Source organism: Hyperolius riggenbachi, chromosome 3 (genome assembly GCF_040937935.1).
Source record: "Hyperolius riggenbachi isolate aHypRig1 chromosome 3, aHypRig1.pri, whole genome shotgun sequence".
NCBI lineage: Eukaryota > Metazoa > Chordata > Amphibia > Anura > Hyperoliidae > Hyperolius > Hyperolius riggenbachi.
This window is the reverse complement of record NC_090648.1, coordinates 173,373,326-173,389,424: the sequence shown is the minus strand read 5'-3', so window position 1 is coordinate 173,389,424 and position 16,099 is coordinate 173,373,326. Positions and strand designations below refer to the sequence as shown.

General features: G+C 50.0%; 1 protein-coding gene and 1 long non-coding RNA gene across 7 annotated transcripts in view; one reads left to right on the top strand and one right to left on the bottom strand.

Moving 5' to 3' along the window:
• The window catches only part of LOC137563171 (uncharacterized), a 155,775-nt gene that overhangs the window by 12,729 nt on the left and 126,947 nt on the right, over nt 1-16,099 (bottom strand). The gene's annotated exons all lie outside the window — the stretch shown is intronic.
• Nucleotides 1-16,099, top strand: part of LOC137563169 (zinc transporter ZIP1-like) — a 54,460-nt gene that overhangs the window by 35,621 nt on the left and 2,740 nt on the right. For all 5 annotated transcript variants that reach the window (XM_068275286.1, XM_068275285.1, XM_068275283.1 and 2 more), the window contains one exon: nt 15,154-15,284. In XM_068275286.1, the coding sequence (XP_068131387.1) occupies nt 15,165-15,284 (120 nt within the window). In that variant the 5' untranslated portion in view covers nt 15,154-15,164. The remainder of the gene's footprint in view (nt 1-15,153; nt 15,285-16,099) is intronic.

The following is a 16,099-nucleotide window of genomic DNA, read 5'->3' as shown; positions in this document are numbered from 1 at the left end:
TTTTGAATCATTTGTTTTATAAAGCTTTATTTATTTTTGGACAATATGGCAAACACGGTGTGATTGTTTTGCAATGGGATGTTCACCAGCGCTGCAGAATTGCTTGGAATAGCTCCATGCATGCAGTGTTTTACTGGACAAGTTTTGTGTTTACAGTTGCAGTGAAGCATAGTTTAATTTTTCATAAATGGTATGCAATGCACTTTGTAAAGCACAATGTGACTCTCTTTTTGCCCTATTGTAAGGCCCAGTGCACACCAAAACCGCTAGCAGATTGTCAAAACGCTAGCAGTTTTGGGAGCAGAGAGCAGATATTTGGCTGGGTGCACTGCACACCAAGCGGATTTTGTATGCGATCCACCAGCCGCATCAGCCAGTGAAACCGCTTGACTATTGTATTTCAATGTGTGGTGCACACCGGCGGTTTGAGTTTTTTTTAGCAAACGCGCAGCAGGAGGCGCGTTTGCGGCTTGGCAAAAACCTCAAACCGCCGGTGTGTACCATCCCATTGCAATACATTAGCCAAGCATTTTTCCAGGCGGATGCGGCCGGCGGATCGCTCCAAAAACCGCTCGGTGTGCACTGGGCCTGATTCTGTTTTTACCAGGTGTGCAATGCCCCAATGTAAAACTAGCCTAATGCTGGAAATACACGGTACGTGTTCACGGCTCGATTCTGCCGCCCGGGCGATTCTTTTATCTTCTGCTCTTTTTTTCCATTGTCCCCCCATGCGGAATTGATCGGACATGTCAAATTATCAACTGAGCCATCTTAACCCTCCTGGCGGCTGATTTTTTTTCTTCCTGCCAAATAGGCAGAAATCCTATGTATTTATTTTTGTTTCAAGTAAAGCTACCAGAGTGGTAGCTACATGAAACACCACTAGAGGGCACATGTGTCCCTCTAGTGCGATCGTTGCCGCCATCGATAGCAAACAGGGGAAGCGTATATAACACGTTCCCCTGTTTGGCTTCTCCTGTCGCCATAGCGACGATCGGGATGATGTCATGGACGTCAGACGCCTCAGATCCAGCCCATAGTGCTGCCTGTAACTCATTGGTCCGGGCAGCGCAGGGCTCTGGCAGGGGGGGCCCTCTTCTGCTGCTGCGTGCGGGCGATCGCCACATAGCGGCGGTGATCAAGCTGTGCGTGCGGCTAGCAAAGTGCTAGCTGCGCGCACAGCACTTTAAATGGGGTGAATCGCCCCACCAGGGGCTGAGATATCCTCCTGCACGGCATAGCCAGAAAGGTTAATGGCTCAGAAATGTACTGTGTATTCCCAGCATAAGGGTTGCAGTGTTCTCCCCAGGAATTTTTTCCAGCCGGGTGGCATGAAAAAGTAGCCGGGTGGGGTGTGACAGGGGAATGCCGGACCAGTGCAACTCTGCTTACAGCATAGGTGGAGGAGGAGACAAGCCGATGTACCTGCTAGGTACACACAATGCAATTTTCTGACAGATTTACTGTCAGATCGATTATTTGCAACATGTTAAATCTGATTTTCAATCGATTTTCCGTTCACTTCTATGAGAAACAGAGCAGAAATTTGATCAGAAATCAGATTGGACGTGTTGGAAATTGTCGATCTGATGGTAAATCTGTCAGAAAATTGCATCATGTGTACCAGGCATTAGGGAGAAATTGTTTCAGATGATGGTGCTCAGGTTCCCCCAGCAACATGATTGACTGTAAAGATTAGATTGTAAGATCTTCTGAGTACAGTTAGTAACATTACGGTAGGGTTTAGATTGCAAACTCCTCTGTGGATAGTTAGTGACATCACAGCAGGGATTAGATTGTAAGGTCCTCTATGGATAGTTAGTGACATCACAGCAGGGATTAGATTGTAAGCTTCTCTGTTTGTAGTTAGTGACAATGGCTGGGATCAGATTGTAAACTCCTCTGTGGATAGTTATGCCTGGTACACACCATGCGATGTTCTGGCAGATTTACTGCCAGATCAATTATTTCCAACATGCCCAATTTTCCCTAGGATTGAATGAAAAATCGATTGGAAATCAGATAGAACATGCTGGAAATAATCGATCTGGCAGTAAATCTGCCAGAAAATCTCATTGTGTGTACCACCCATTAGGGACACAACGGCAGCGATTAGATTGTAAAATAGTTTGTGGATAGTTAGTGTCATCACAGCAGGGATTAGATGGTAAGATCCTCTGTGGATAGTTAGTGACAGAACAGCAGGGACTAGATGGTAAGATCCTTCCTGGAGAGTAAGTGGCATAAAGGCATGAATTAGATTGTAAGCTCTTCTGTGGATAGTCAGTTACCTGATGGCAGGGGTAATTCAATTATCATAAATGATCATAGATATTGATCCAAAATAGGCAGCAAAAAGCTGGATTAATAAAAAAACCACACAGGTGACAGCCACCACGTATGTTATCTCAGATGATCACCTGCACACTGCTATCAGGCTATGTAACAAAGCCTTGTGACAGGACAAGCAGAGTCCCCTCGGTATGCAGCTGGCCAGTGTCATGTCTGGGAGACTCCGAGATCTGCAATCCACACACACCGGGTTATCTTGAGGAGTAAGGGGGAGGGAGGGGGAAGGGGTGTGAATCCACACTGCCAGCGCAGCCACTCAGTAAGTGAAAAGAAATTCCTAACATTCCAGCCAGGCAGACTTCACATTAAGCTAACCTGTATTTGTAGCTGCTTCTCTCTGCCTGGCTGTTCCGTGCGCGGTGCCCCGGCTCCCTCCTTGATCTATCATTTGCCGCCAGCTGCCTCCACGTGTGTCACAGCACTGCATAAGCCACTCCCCAAGCCATGCTAAGAGCGCAGCGATTGGCTGAGCTGTTACACAGGCCTGTTTTCAACGTAAGGAAGCCTGGCAGCTCTAAAAGTTTCACCGGAGCCTAGAGAAAGAATGCCAGACAGAATCCGTGATAAGCGAGCCCCTCCAGCCTGCCCGCGGCCACACCCACTGCTGCCTATCTGCATAGTTATGCAGGCTACAGACGGAGGTAGAGATGAGGGCAGAAGGCGTGCGTGCAGACTGCAGCTGTCGGCATGATGTACTGTAGCGCGGTCGGACGCTTCTGCTTTGGCTGTTTTTTTTCCTAGCTAGGTGGGCCAATGACAACAGGCGGGCGGGGTTTAAACAGCCGGGCGGCCCGCCCCCCTTATTGGCCCTGGGGAGAACACTGGGTTGTCTTAAAGAGGAACTGTAACGACAAAACGTCCCCTGGGGGGTACTCACCTCGGGTGGGGGAAGCCTCCGGATCCTAATGAGGCTTCCCACGCCGTCCTCCATCCCTCAGGGGTCTCACTGCAGCCCTCCGTGCAGCGATGACGTCAATATTTACCTTCCCGCCTCCTGCGCAGGCGCTCTGATGGCTGTCGGCTCCGAACTACACGGAAATACCCGATCGCTGTCGGGTCTGCTCTACTGCGCAGGTGCAAGTTTCCGGCGCCTGCACAGTAGAGCGGACCCGACGGAGATCGGGTATTTCCGTCTAGTTCCGTGCCGAAAGCAGCCACAGCGCCCCCGCTGGAGCCAGCAAAGGTAAATATTGAATCTACAGTCGGGTCTGTCGCCGGCTGTTCGGAGGGCTGCAGCGAGACCCCCGTGGCACAGAGGATGGCGTGGGAAGCCTCATTAGGATCCGGAGGCTTCCTCCACCCGAGGTGAGTACCCCCCAGGGGAGGTTTTTGATGTTACAGAGTCTCTTTAAAGAAAATATGTAATGAAGAAAACTCCCCTGGGGGTTATTCACCTCAGGTGGGGAAAGCCTCCAGATCCTATTGAGGCTTCCCCCGTCGTCCTCGGCCCCACGGCAGCGGAGAAAATCCTCCCGGAGCGGCGGCGATGTAAATATTTACTTTTTGGGTCCAACGCAGGCGCAGTATCCGCTCTCCCCACGGAGATGGGCACAAATAGCCGATCTCCGTCGGGCCGCTCTACTGCGCAGGCGCCAGTCGCCTGTGCAGTAGAGCGGACCTGACGGAGATCGGCTATTTTCGCCTATCTCCGTCAGAAGTGCCGCAACAGCGCCCCTGCTGGAGCACGAAAAGGTAAATATTGCACAGGCTTTTGGATTTGTCGCCTGTGCGTTCTGGGGGCTGCAGCGAGACCGCCGTGGGACACAGGAGGATGGGGGAAGCCTCGATAGGGTCCAGAGGCTTCTCCTTACTGAGGTGAGTACTCCCCAGGGGAACTTTTTTTTCAGTACAGGTTTTCTTTTTTTTTTTAATGGTAACCTACCCCAAAAAAAAATCATATACTGTAAACTCTGTATTAGTGTACAGGGAAGAAAGTTATATGACTTATTATTGAAGTCTGTTATTGTAAAAAATTTCAAAAACTGTTCAATGAAAACCTATTGAAACATTGGCCTCGATTCATAAAAGTGCTGTCGGTAAGGTAAAGTCGAGCGGGGAAACACCGCTGTCGGTATTTCCGCCTTCAGGGTGGTAATTCATAAAAATGTTGCTAGTTGTGACAGGCGTGCGGAGATATTCCGCTGTAGGCAGGCGTAAGGCTGTCGGGAGACATGCGGAAACAGGAGAAGCAGGCGGAATCCCTCCGTGCGGTGTTCTCTCTGCAGCTGCTTGGGAGGTCTGTCCCATTCACTGCACTGTATTCCGCACGCTTCTCGCCACATCAGAGGTAGCGGTAATACCCGTCCGCATACTGCTACCTCTAATCTTTGTGAATTGACTACTTGTTACTTTTGCTATGATAATCACCGCGCAAGGCTGTCATTTATCACTCTGCTCGCGAATGTCGGCTTTTCATGCGGAAAAAGCCTTTATGAATACAGATTTTGCTGTGTGCTCGGTAAAGTGAGCCGTTTTCAGCATTTCCGAATGCGGGAATGCTTTATGAATCGAGGCCATAGTGTACAGGGAATTGAGATATGCAAACTTTGCAAGGACAGGCCCTATAGCACTTTAAAAAAAATAAAACCAATAATTTTATTAAATAGTTTACAATAAAGAGTACCTATATGTATAAGATACTGGTGTATCACCTCTAATGCTGGGAAAACACAGATTTATTTTGTGTGTATCCCCTATATACAATACAATCTAGGTGCTCGTATTCAGTGTCATTACCACCCTTTGCAAACATTAGTGCACATGACTGGTGGGGGCCCTGAGCACTGACACTGCTCGGGACCCACAAACCAGCATTTAACACAATAGGGGGGTGCAGGTGAGTCCCAGAGCTGCCACTTCCTCAACTTACCAAACACATGGATTGCTCACTCCCAGACAGCACTCTGCCACTTATATAGTCTGCAGACTGCCAATCAGCCAATAAGAAGTGCAAATACAATACACCTAGTCTGCAGTACTTACTGAGTTCCTGGTGGTGGCAGCTCCAGGACTCAGCTGCACTCCCCTATTGTGTTACATGCTGGTTTTGGTGTCCCCGAGCAGTGGCAGTGCTCGGGGGGCCCCCACCTGTCATGTGCACTAGTGTTAGCATATTTTAAAGGGAAGGTTCAACGAGGGTGGCTAAAAAATAAAAATCAATTTCCACTTACCTGGGGCTTCCTCCAGCCCGTGGCAGGCAGGAGGTGCCCTCGCCGCCGCTCCGCAGGCTTCCGGTGGCCGACCTGGCCAGGCCGGCCTGTTCTGCGCTCCAAGGCCCGGCACTTCTGCGTCCCACGCCGGCGCGCTGACGTCTTTGGACGTCCGCCGGGCTGTACTGCGCAGGCGCAGAACTACTGCGCCTGCGCAGTACAGCCCGGAGGACGTCCGATGGCGTGGGACGCAGAAGTGCCGGGCCTTGGAGCGCAGAAGAGGCCGGCCAGGTCGGGTCGGCCACCGGAGACCACCGGGAGCCTGCGGAGCGGCGGCGAGGGCACCTCCTGCTTGCCATGGGCTGGAGGAAGCCCCAGGTAAGTGGAAATTGATTTTTATTTTTTAGCCACTGTCACAGGAGCCCTCAGTGGCTGACCGCACTTAGCCTTCTAAACGGTGCCAGCGCACAGATCGTGCGAACTCTGGTCGCAGTCAATGCGCAGGAACCGTTAAGAATTAGCTGCAGACAACTCAGAAGGGAGCCTGTGAGACACGGGTGATTACAACGTCACCTACTGGTTCAGAGTAAACTGCCACCACCGCGGTTACTATGGGACCGTGGGGCCCACTAACTGACTGACTAATCCTGCGAATAAAACGGTTAAACACACGATATTCTGTCTAGCCAACAACAAACAAACAGTAGCGTATCTTCAGAGACCCGGGATCATTTCTGTGTGTGCTGATAAGCAGGGTAGCGGAAAGTGAATGACTTGGAGAAAGTCGTTTATTCACGCAATATAAATAATTAATATATACAGACAATTATGAAAATCAACAATTATGAAAACAGTAATAGCCAGTATGAAAAATAAAAGAAGGGAGAAAATTACTTAGTTCCTGGAAAGATGTCCTTATTGTGGGAAGAATCATAAAGCCCTTGGTTTCAAAGTCCAGAGTTCAGAGTTCAGACCAGGTGGATGCCAGCATATCCTCAAGCTGGCATCTGATGAATGCAAGATGGTTCAGTGTGGAGGACAAAAGCCCGCCTGCTGGCTCTGTGCTTTTGATGAAGCTGGTTTGGGGGTGTGGCAATGCCGGCCCCCTCTGAACTACCAGCAAATGACAGTTCATTCCCTCTCAGAGATTTTAGAGCTAAACTTATGAATTGCTGTAACTCCTGAACCATACACGTTACATTTAGGGGGGTAACAGCTTCATACTTGGAGGAAAATACAGATTAATATGATACCTGACATGGCTAGTGCATCAGATCAGGGTCCTGAGTAGATTCATACCTGGGTGGTAGGGGCCCCGGGCCCCTCTCGACTGGTATCAAGAGATCCAGCATGACCCTACGGATCCAATGATACCGCTCTCATAACCACCCTATTTATTGTATTCTGTAAATGGGCAAAAGATTATATTGTACATTCATTTCTTCCTGCTAAGGCTGGAGTCAGCCTGACTGGAGTCCAGCTGTGTCTGCTTCTTGTCTATGAAGGCCCTGTTGGCTCCTTCAATTAACATCTGAATGTGAAATCTGCTTAGACAACTCTGAGTTTACACCTCTGGCTTGATCAGCAGTCACAGGGCCAGTCTTCCTGCCAGCTGCTTGTCACCTTATACCTGATGGATGGGCCATCAGCACAGCTTGAAGCCAGGGACTCTCTGGGCCCAGGCTCATTAGCATATCAAAAGAGCCAACCAGCATTTGGAATGGTGCTCTCTTTGCTAAGAAAAGAACTGCAGACCTCCTACACAATAAATCCAGATTGTACCGATTTGAAGCGCAATCGACGCAGGAATCGAGTGCGATCGTTCTTTTCTTCACGGGCGATTCCAGGACGCGCCTGCGTCCCCGCAATCGTCCGTGACAGCCCCCCCCCTTGTCCGTGGCTTAGCCACTCATCCGCAAGATGTGTGGCGGCGCCGCTAACCTGGCTGACGGGCCTCGAGTTGCCGGTACGGCGGGAAAACCTATTGGAGCCTGTGGCTCGGTTCCCCTGGACCGGTCGCGGTCTGCTACCCTCAGGGTTGACCCAACATGGACCGTTCTGGACAGGGCGTTTGCGCCACTGCAGTCGGACGTGGTGTCTGCCGGGACTGCGGACAACGGGCAGTGGGTTGGTTAGGTCAACAGCCAGCCCACGCAGGGTTCCCCTGCTGAGTGGCTGTGGACCTAAGGGAACCCCGCGGGAATCCCTGGACCTGCCCAGCTCCTGACAGACGGCACATGCCCTGCAGTAGTTTGCTACATCCCTGTTCATCCGGGGCCAATAAAACTGGTTCCGAATACTGGCGAGTGTCTTGCGGACACCCGAGTGCCCTGTCAGAGGATTACCATGTGCGGATTTCAGCACATGTCCCCTGAACGCACTCGGGACCACAAGCCATTTGGTATTCGCGTGGGATCTACCTGTAGGGGGCTGTACAGACTCACTGTACAGTCTCCCACCTTCCCAGTACACCTTGAAAGCGGCCCCGTCTGCGAGGGGCTCAGCGGCTTGCTTCCTGAGCACCTCCAGGCTTGGGTCACTTTGTAGTGCGGCCGAGAATACGGCGCTGTCAGTTTCAGCCAACTGGCTCATGTCACACGAGGCCAGCGGCTGAAAGGTCTCATCCCTGCGGTCAGAGGAGGGGGAGGAGGCCGGAACCCCCTCCACCTGTTCTGAGCTCGGGTTCTGAGCAGTGCCGCTGCGCGGTATTGCTAGCACAGGTACACTGTCAGAATGGCACAGACGGACATTACTCAGATCATCATTGCATGCAGTAATGACATTGACAGGTATAGACATTTTTTCATTACAGACAGGTTGTACAGGAGACTCAGGTACAGTTACAGCATCATCACAACAGACAGTCTGTACCTCAAACTCAGGTGCCTTTGAAGCAGGCACTATTGAACCTGGTACCCTTGAACTGGGCACATTCAACCCACCTCCCCCTGGTGCTCCCCCAAGTGTATAAAGTACCTGGTGGTGGGTGGAGAGTCCGTCTCCTTCCGTGAGCGACAAGGCGGTCGTGGCAGGTTCATAGTAGGACACAAGTTTGCCCAAATCAGTCCCTAGCAACACAGGGACTGGGAGATCCTTCATAACCCCAACAACCCTTTCGTGGACCCCTCCCACTCCCCAATCCAGCTTCACTCTGGCGTGGGCTATGTGGAAAAGGGTGCCCTCTACTCCAGTAAGGGCAAGGGATCGGCTGGAGCTGATGCTCTCCTTTGGCACAAGATGTGAGTGAACTAACGTGATGTCAGCTCCGGTGTCTCGAAATCCGGTGACAACTTTGCCGTTCACTCTAACAAGTTGCTGCTGGTCGGTTCGGTCGCGGATTTCCTGTCCGCGTGCAAACAGGACAAAATCCGATGATCCAGGCTGTGGTTCGCTGGCGGGTTGCCTCTGCTGTGGGTGAGGTGCAGGTGATGCAGATGATCCAGGTGCTGGTGGTGTCTGTCTCCGCTCCGGACAGTCGAATTTCATGTGTCCGGGCTGGCGGCAGTAGTGACAGGTGACCTCTCCAGGCGCTGCGGGCCTGGGTGCAGCAGCTGCGCTGGGTGGCCTCTGTGGCGGACGGCTCACAGGGGCAGGAGGGTCTGCCGAGGTATTGGGCTGACCTCCTCTCCAGCTGGATGGGACAGTTCTGCGTGTATCAGCCACCCGGGTAGTTGCAAAAGTCTCAGCAAGGTCTGCAGCGACAGTTGCTGAAGCCGGCTTGCGTTCTAGCACAAATTGTCGTACATCAGCAGGGCAAATGTTCAGAAATTGTTCCAGGACTATCAAGTCCTCCAGGACGCCATAAGACCCTTTGGTGAGGCCTAGTGTCCACTGGCGGAGTGTGGTGAGCAAGCTGCTGACCACATCTCGGTACGAATCAGAAGACTTTTTCTGCCAGGCCCTGAACTTTTTCCGATAGGCTTCTGGCGTCAGCTGGTACTTAGTAATGATAGCGTCTTTTATAGCAGCATAATCATTATCCTTCTCCGCAGGCAATTCTGCGAAGGCATCAAGCGCTTTGTAGCGCAGCAAAGGTGTCAGATGTCTGGCCCACTGGTCTGGGGACAGACGATACTGACGGCATGCTTTTTCAAAAGACCGCAAAAACAAGTCAATGTCAGTGTCTTTTTCAATATTAGCAAATTTAAATTTTGCACTTACGGGTGCTGCAGCTCCTTCAGCAGGGAGGCTGGGCGGTGAACTCCGGCTGGCCTGTTGCACTTTTGCCATGTTTAGCTCATGCTGTCGTTGGCGCTCCCGTTCTCGTTCTGCAGCAGCAGCAGCAGCGGCTTGCCGCTCCTGTTCCTCTCGTTTTTCCATGTACTGCAGGTACTTGTCCAGGTCAGTGTCCATCAGCTTTTGTAATGCCTGCTGCATTAGCGGGTCAGCTCCCATGGACAGTCCAGTACTGGCCGGTTCCGGGCGAGTAATGTCAGAAACTCTGGGATTGGGGTCCATACTGACAGTCTCTGGCGTAACTGTTGCAACAGGGCCCGCAGGATGCTCAACCTCTGTACGCCTAAGATCTTCAGCCTCTGGTTCCCCTAGACTGTCAGATGGGCTGGTATCCACCTCAGCGGACACTCCCGGCTCCCGCAGTTGCTGGGCATCCCATCTGGACAAGTCTGCCATCAGGTCCCGTTTTGTCTTGCGGAGGATGCCAATGCCCCTCTCTTCGCAAAGATTTTCCAGGTCTGCTAGGCACATGTTCTGGTAGTTCCCGGACATTTCCATGCCAAATAAAATAAAACTTTTGGGGAGGGGTACTGGCTACACAGTCTCTGTATATATAAAAAATATATTGCCTTCCAGCTACACCAACGAATTAGTTCGTTTCTCGATAGCGCTAGCGCTATCGCAGATACTTTCAGCACAACACAGGTCCCACCGCTGCCTAACACTGTCACAGGAGCCCTCAGTGGCTGACCGCACTTAGCCTTCTAAACGGTGCCAGCGCACAGATCGTGCGAACTCTGGTCGCAGTCAATGCGCAGGAACCGTTAAGAATTAGCTGCAGACAACTCAGAAGGGAGCCTGTGAGACACGGGTGATTACAACGTCACCTACTGGTTCAGAGTAAACTGCCACCACCGCGGTTACTATGGGACCGTGGGGCCCACTAACTGACTGACTAATCCTGCGAATAAAACGGTTAAACACACGATATTCTGTCTAGCCAACAACAAACAAACAGTAGCGTATCTTCAGAGACCCGGGATCATTTCTGTGTGTGCTGATAAGCAGGGTAGCGGAAAGTGAATGACTTGGAGAAAGTCGTTTATTCACGCAATATAAATAATTAATATATACAGACAATTATGAAAATCAACAATTATGAAAACAGTAATAGCCAGTATGAAAAATAAAAGAAGGGAGAAAATTACTTAGTTCCTGGAAAGATGTCCTTATTGTGGGAAGAATCATAAAGCCCTTGGTTTCAAAGTCCAGAGTTCAGAGTTCAGACCAGGTGGATGCCAGCATATCCTCAAGCTGGCATCTGATGAATGCAAGATGGTTCAGTGTGGAGGACAAAAGCCCGCCTGCTGGCTCTGTGCTTTTGATGAAGCTGGTTTGGGGGTGTGGCAATGCCGGCCCCCTCTGAACTACCAGCAAATGACAGTTCATTCCCTCTCAGAGATTTTAGAGCTAAACTTATGAATTGCTGTAACTCCTGAACCATACACGTTACATTTAGGGGGGTAACAGCTTCATACTTGGAGGAAAATACAGATTAATATGATACCTGACATGGCTAGTGCATCAGATCAGGGTCCTGAGTAGATTCATACCTGGGTGGTAGGGGCCCCGGGCCCCTCTCGACTGGTATCAAGAGATCCAGCATGACCCTACGGATCCAATGATACCGCTCTCATAACCACCCTATTTATTGTATTCTGTAAATGGGCAAAAGATTATATTGTACATTCATTTCTTCCTGCTAAGGCTGGAGTCAGCCTGACTGGAGTCCAGCTGTGTCTGCTTCTTGTCTATGAAGGCCCTGTTGGCTCCTTCAATTAACATCTGAATGTGAAATCTGCTTAGACAACTCTGAGTTTACACCTCTGGCTTGATCAGCAGTCACAGGGCCAGTCTTCCTGCCAGCTGCTTGTCACCTTATACCTGATGGATGGGCCATCAGCACAGCTTGAAGCCAGGGACTCTCTGGGCCCAGGCTCATTAGCATATCAAAAGAGCCAACCAGCATTTGGAATGGTGCTCTCTTTGCTAAGAAAAGGACTGCAGACCTCCTACACAATAAATCCAGATTGTACCGATTTGAAGCGCAATCGACGCAGGAATCGAGTGCGATCGTTCTTTTCTTCACGGGCGATTCCAGGACGCGCCTGCGTCCCCGCAATCGTCCGTGACAGCCACCCTCCCTGAACCTTCCCTTTAAACTTCATTTGCAGCTCCTTTTGTAGTTTAGTTAGGGGGGAGGGCAGATGAGTGGATCAGTTCATTTCGGCGTGTGGCTTTGAGAGGCGAGCGCCGAAGCTTGGCGCCTTCATAGCAGCAATGCTATCATGCACACCCTGCGTAGCGGTAATTTCGGGGCTCTGGGGGCTGACAGACCCCGATTTAAATCTCCCTCCGAGTTGCGACAACTCGTAGGGGGAATAGTATTTAAATGCAGCCTGTGAGTTTAGCGGCAGCGGGGAAAGCCGTCATTCGGTTCTCCCCGCGCCGAACTGAGCAGCACTGTCATAATATGTACTCCAGATGAGTTTCCTGCACGCTGGTGCCCCCTGCTGGTCATATAGCCCTTGTCTATGTGCGACTGAACCCTCTCCGATTGTCTGAATTGCTCAGCCTCTGCTCAATTAAGTACTGCAGACTAGGTGTAATGTATTTGCACTTCTTATTGGCTGACTGTCAGTCTGCAGATTATAGAAGTGGCAGAGTGCTGTCTGGGCGTGAGCAATCCTTTTGTGTTTGGTCATGATCACCCTACTCAACTAGTTTCACCCCGAAGGGCTTCATCAGGTGTGCAACAAAACAGTGCAGTGCATACATATACAATGGCAAAATCGCACATAATATCTCCCCTCCCCCACCCAAGAAAACCAGCCCAAATCAGAGCTCTCTCAATCTGTGCTTTCTCCTGGTCTTCTGTGCCCCCTCTTTGCCTCTTCTGGTTCAGACACATACTTTTGCACTTTCCCGCTACATCTGTCTCCTACAACTTTATTGGGACTTCTGTGGCCATAGGACTATAAAATATGGCCACTGGAGTGAACACTATGAAAAATATGTCTGCAAATGTGAAGTTCAGCAGCTATTTCTCTATAGTAACTGCAATAGGACCATGTACAGGACAGCAACTGGGGGAGGTAGCAACAGCCAGCGGGACATAAGTACTTAACACGGTATGATAATTCCCCTCTTAAAACAGAAGGTATTTGCGATAATTAAGCTTTAATTATGTAAATGTGGTTACCCACAATGCATCACTACTGAATATGCAGATTAAACGGTATGGGCAGCTTCCGGGCAGCTGGAAAAGGCTTGCTAGACCGCGTTTTGCCCACGGGCTGGACTTTGCACACCACTGCTTCAAAGTGACGGAGTGTAAAAATATTGTATACCATATACTGTATGGTTCTATGTGATCTTCTTGTGATTTCCGGTTGTGTAATCATTGGAAAAATACAAGCTGGAGATATATGGAAGCTGCCATATTTTCCTTTTAAGCAATACCAGTTTCCTGGCTATCCTGCTTATCCTCTGCCTCTAAGATGTTTAGCCATAGACCCTGAACAAACACGCAGCAAATCGGGTGTTTCTGACATTGTCAGATCTGACAAGATTAGCTGCATGCTGGTTTCATGTTTGTGATTTATACTTTACTGCAGCCTAATAGATCAGCAAGGCTGCCAGGCAACTGGCATTGTTTAAATGGAAATAAATATGGCAACCTCCATATTCTTCTCAATTCAGTTGCCCTTTAAAGTGTACCAGAGGTCATGAAAGATAAGTTGTTTTTTTGGGGGGTTTTTTTTTGTTTTGTTTTTTGTTTTATACATAGCTGGGGCTTCCTCCAGCCCCATGCGCATGGATCGCCTTCACGCCGCTGCCTGCAGCTCCGGTACCATGTCCCGCCACTTCAGCCAGTCTGTGCAAGAGATGTGCGCCCTCTAGGTATGTCCAGCAGCTGCTGGAGAGAGACATAAAGAGCGCACTTATGTCAGACTGGCCACAACTGGCTGAAGTGATGGGACCAGAGTTGCGGGGTGGGAGCGATCTGAGCTTATAGGGCTGGAGTAAGCCTCAGGTATGTATAAAACTTTTACTTTTCATCATTTCTGGTTTTCCTTTTAAGTGTACAAGAGACGAGCTGTTAAAACATATATTTTTGCTTACCTGGGGCATCCTCCAGCCCCATAAGCATGGATGCCCTACTAACCTCACTCAGTCAGACTGAGCCTGACGGAGATGAGTAGCGGAGGTGGATTGTGGCTGAACGGAGGATTGCGTGAGGACTGCGAGGGGGCGCATCAATGCTTATGGGTAGGCCTGAACGATTTATCGTTTTTGCATCGAAATCGCGATCACGGAAACGGCGATTCCGTGATCGTCAGAGCATCGATTTTTTCCGATATCCCGCGCCCTCCCGCTGTGCATTCCAACTTGCCGCTCTATGGTCAAGTAGCAGCGGCTCATTGGCTCTTGTTCCCAGCGGTGGCTCACTATCACTCCGTTCTTTCTCCCGCTGTGCGCCGCTTCCTCCTCCTCCTACATCATTGGCTCTCTTCTTGCCCTCCTACTCTGCCTAGCGTGTCATGAGGTGGGCGGGCGCCACGAGAGACTCCACCTAGCGTGTCATGAGGTGGGCGGGCGCCGCACGACAGACTCCACCTAGCGTGTCATGAGGTGAGCGGTCGTGACTTCACCTGCAGGCTCTCGCTCATTTCCCTCTGCCTCCAACAGTGCTCCCAGCGCGTAATCAGCTGGGCGAGCGGCAGACTCGGCCCGCAGGGTCTCACTTGATTTCCCTCCAGTGCACCTGTCGTCAGCACTCACGCTCACTCCAGCTGGGCCTGTAACTCAAAAAAAAAAAAGTATGGCCAGTAATCAAATCTTTAGGCTTGGAAATGGTATTATCACAGCTCCGCCTCCTTTGCACAGCAGAATTCTGATTGAGGCAAACAGCATGGTGATCTCACTGATCTGTGCTAAGCTGTTGTGTGCTGGCCTGGCCTGCTGGACACTGTGCATTTGATAAAGGAGCTGAATGAGCAGACTCTGATTAATCCTAAAATGGTTTGTTTCAGGCGTGATAACTGGCCGAAGTACATGGTGTGCATTGTGAATTTAGTACGAAAGCTTTATTTTAAGAAAATCGTGAATCGAATCGAAATCGCAATTTCTGACAGAAATCGTGCGATTCAATCTTTTCCTAAAATCGTTCAGGCCTACTTATGGGGTTGGAGGAAGCCCCGGGTAAGTGTAAAAAGTGTAAAAAAAAAAAAAAAAGTTTAAACAACTTGTCTCTGGGGCACTTTAACTCTTTGTAAGAAGTGAATGAACCTCCAACAGCCCTGATAAAGGTTACAACTTCCCCACGCTACTGAAAGCTCTTTGATTTTTATAGTTAAAAGGGATATTGAGAAATGTGCGTGTAATTATTTAATCTAGTATTGTTTCTCTTCAGACGCCCATCAGATGTGGATCAGTTTTATAAGCTGCATAGCTGGGGGAGTGTTCCTGGCTGCCTGCCTGCTGGATATTGTTCCTGACTCTCTGAGTGATATGAAGGAGGCCCTGCAGGAACAGCAAATAACAGTAAGTTTAAAATTCATATGTGTATTGATCTGCACAGAGCAAAAACCTAAGCTGCATGTGTATTCATGATTGTTCTCAACAGAGGTGGCTGGGTAGGGCTTTCTCTGCTAAGAATCTAGCATATATACAGTGAACCCCAATTCCCCCTACCCCAACCATAGCAACAGAATGTGTCGCTTGCCTGCAGGCTAGCATGCATTTGGGGACTAGGCCTGAACTATTGCACGAAGTATTGATTCCCATTCCCTACTCGGCGTCAATTCGTTGTACATTTGTACCCAGTTTTAACAAATGGAAAATACCTTTTTCCTGAATACTGTTAGACTATGATTCTTCTAGTTGCCTCTGGCTGTCCCCTCGACTACCCAGTGTTCTCCTAAGGATCTTTTAGCCGGGTGCTCCACCAGGCTAATTTTGGTGAGCAGCTGGCTCTCATTGGCTCATCTCCCTATCTTTCTCTTATGCTGTAAGGAGAGTTGCACAGAGAAGCACCTCCCCTGCATTCCTCCATCGTGCCCCACCTGGCCACTTTTTCATGCCACCCGGCTGAATTTTTTTTTTTTTCTGGGGAGAACACTGCTACTCATAAAGAATTGAGCAAAGAACGTGTATGCATTAGAGAACCCGAGGTGGATTTGCTAAATCTTAATAGGACACAGAGGCATATTCTCTGCACAATGACATGCCTTTGTGTCCTTCTGGTGCTGCTGCCAGTCCCCTGGGCTCTGCTGTCCCCCCCCCCTTCAAAATAGCGCAATCTAGCGACTATCTGCTTGTAGCTAGCCTTCTGTACCTGGCATGTCAATCACCCTGCG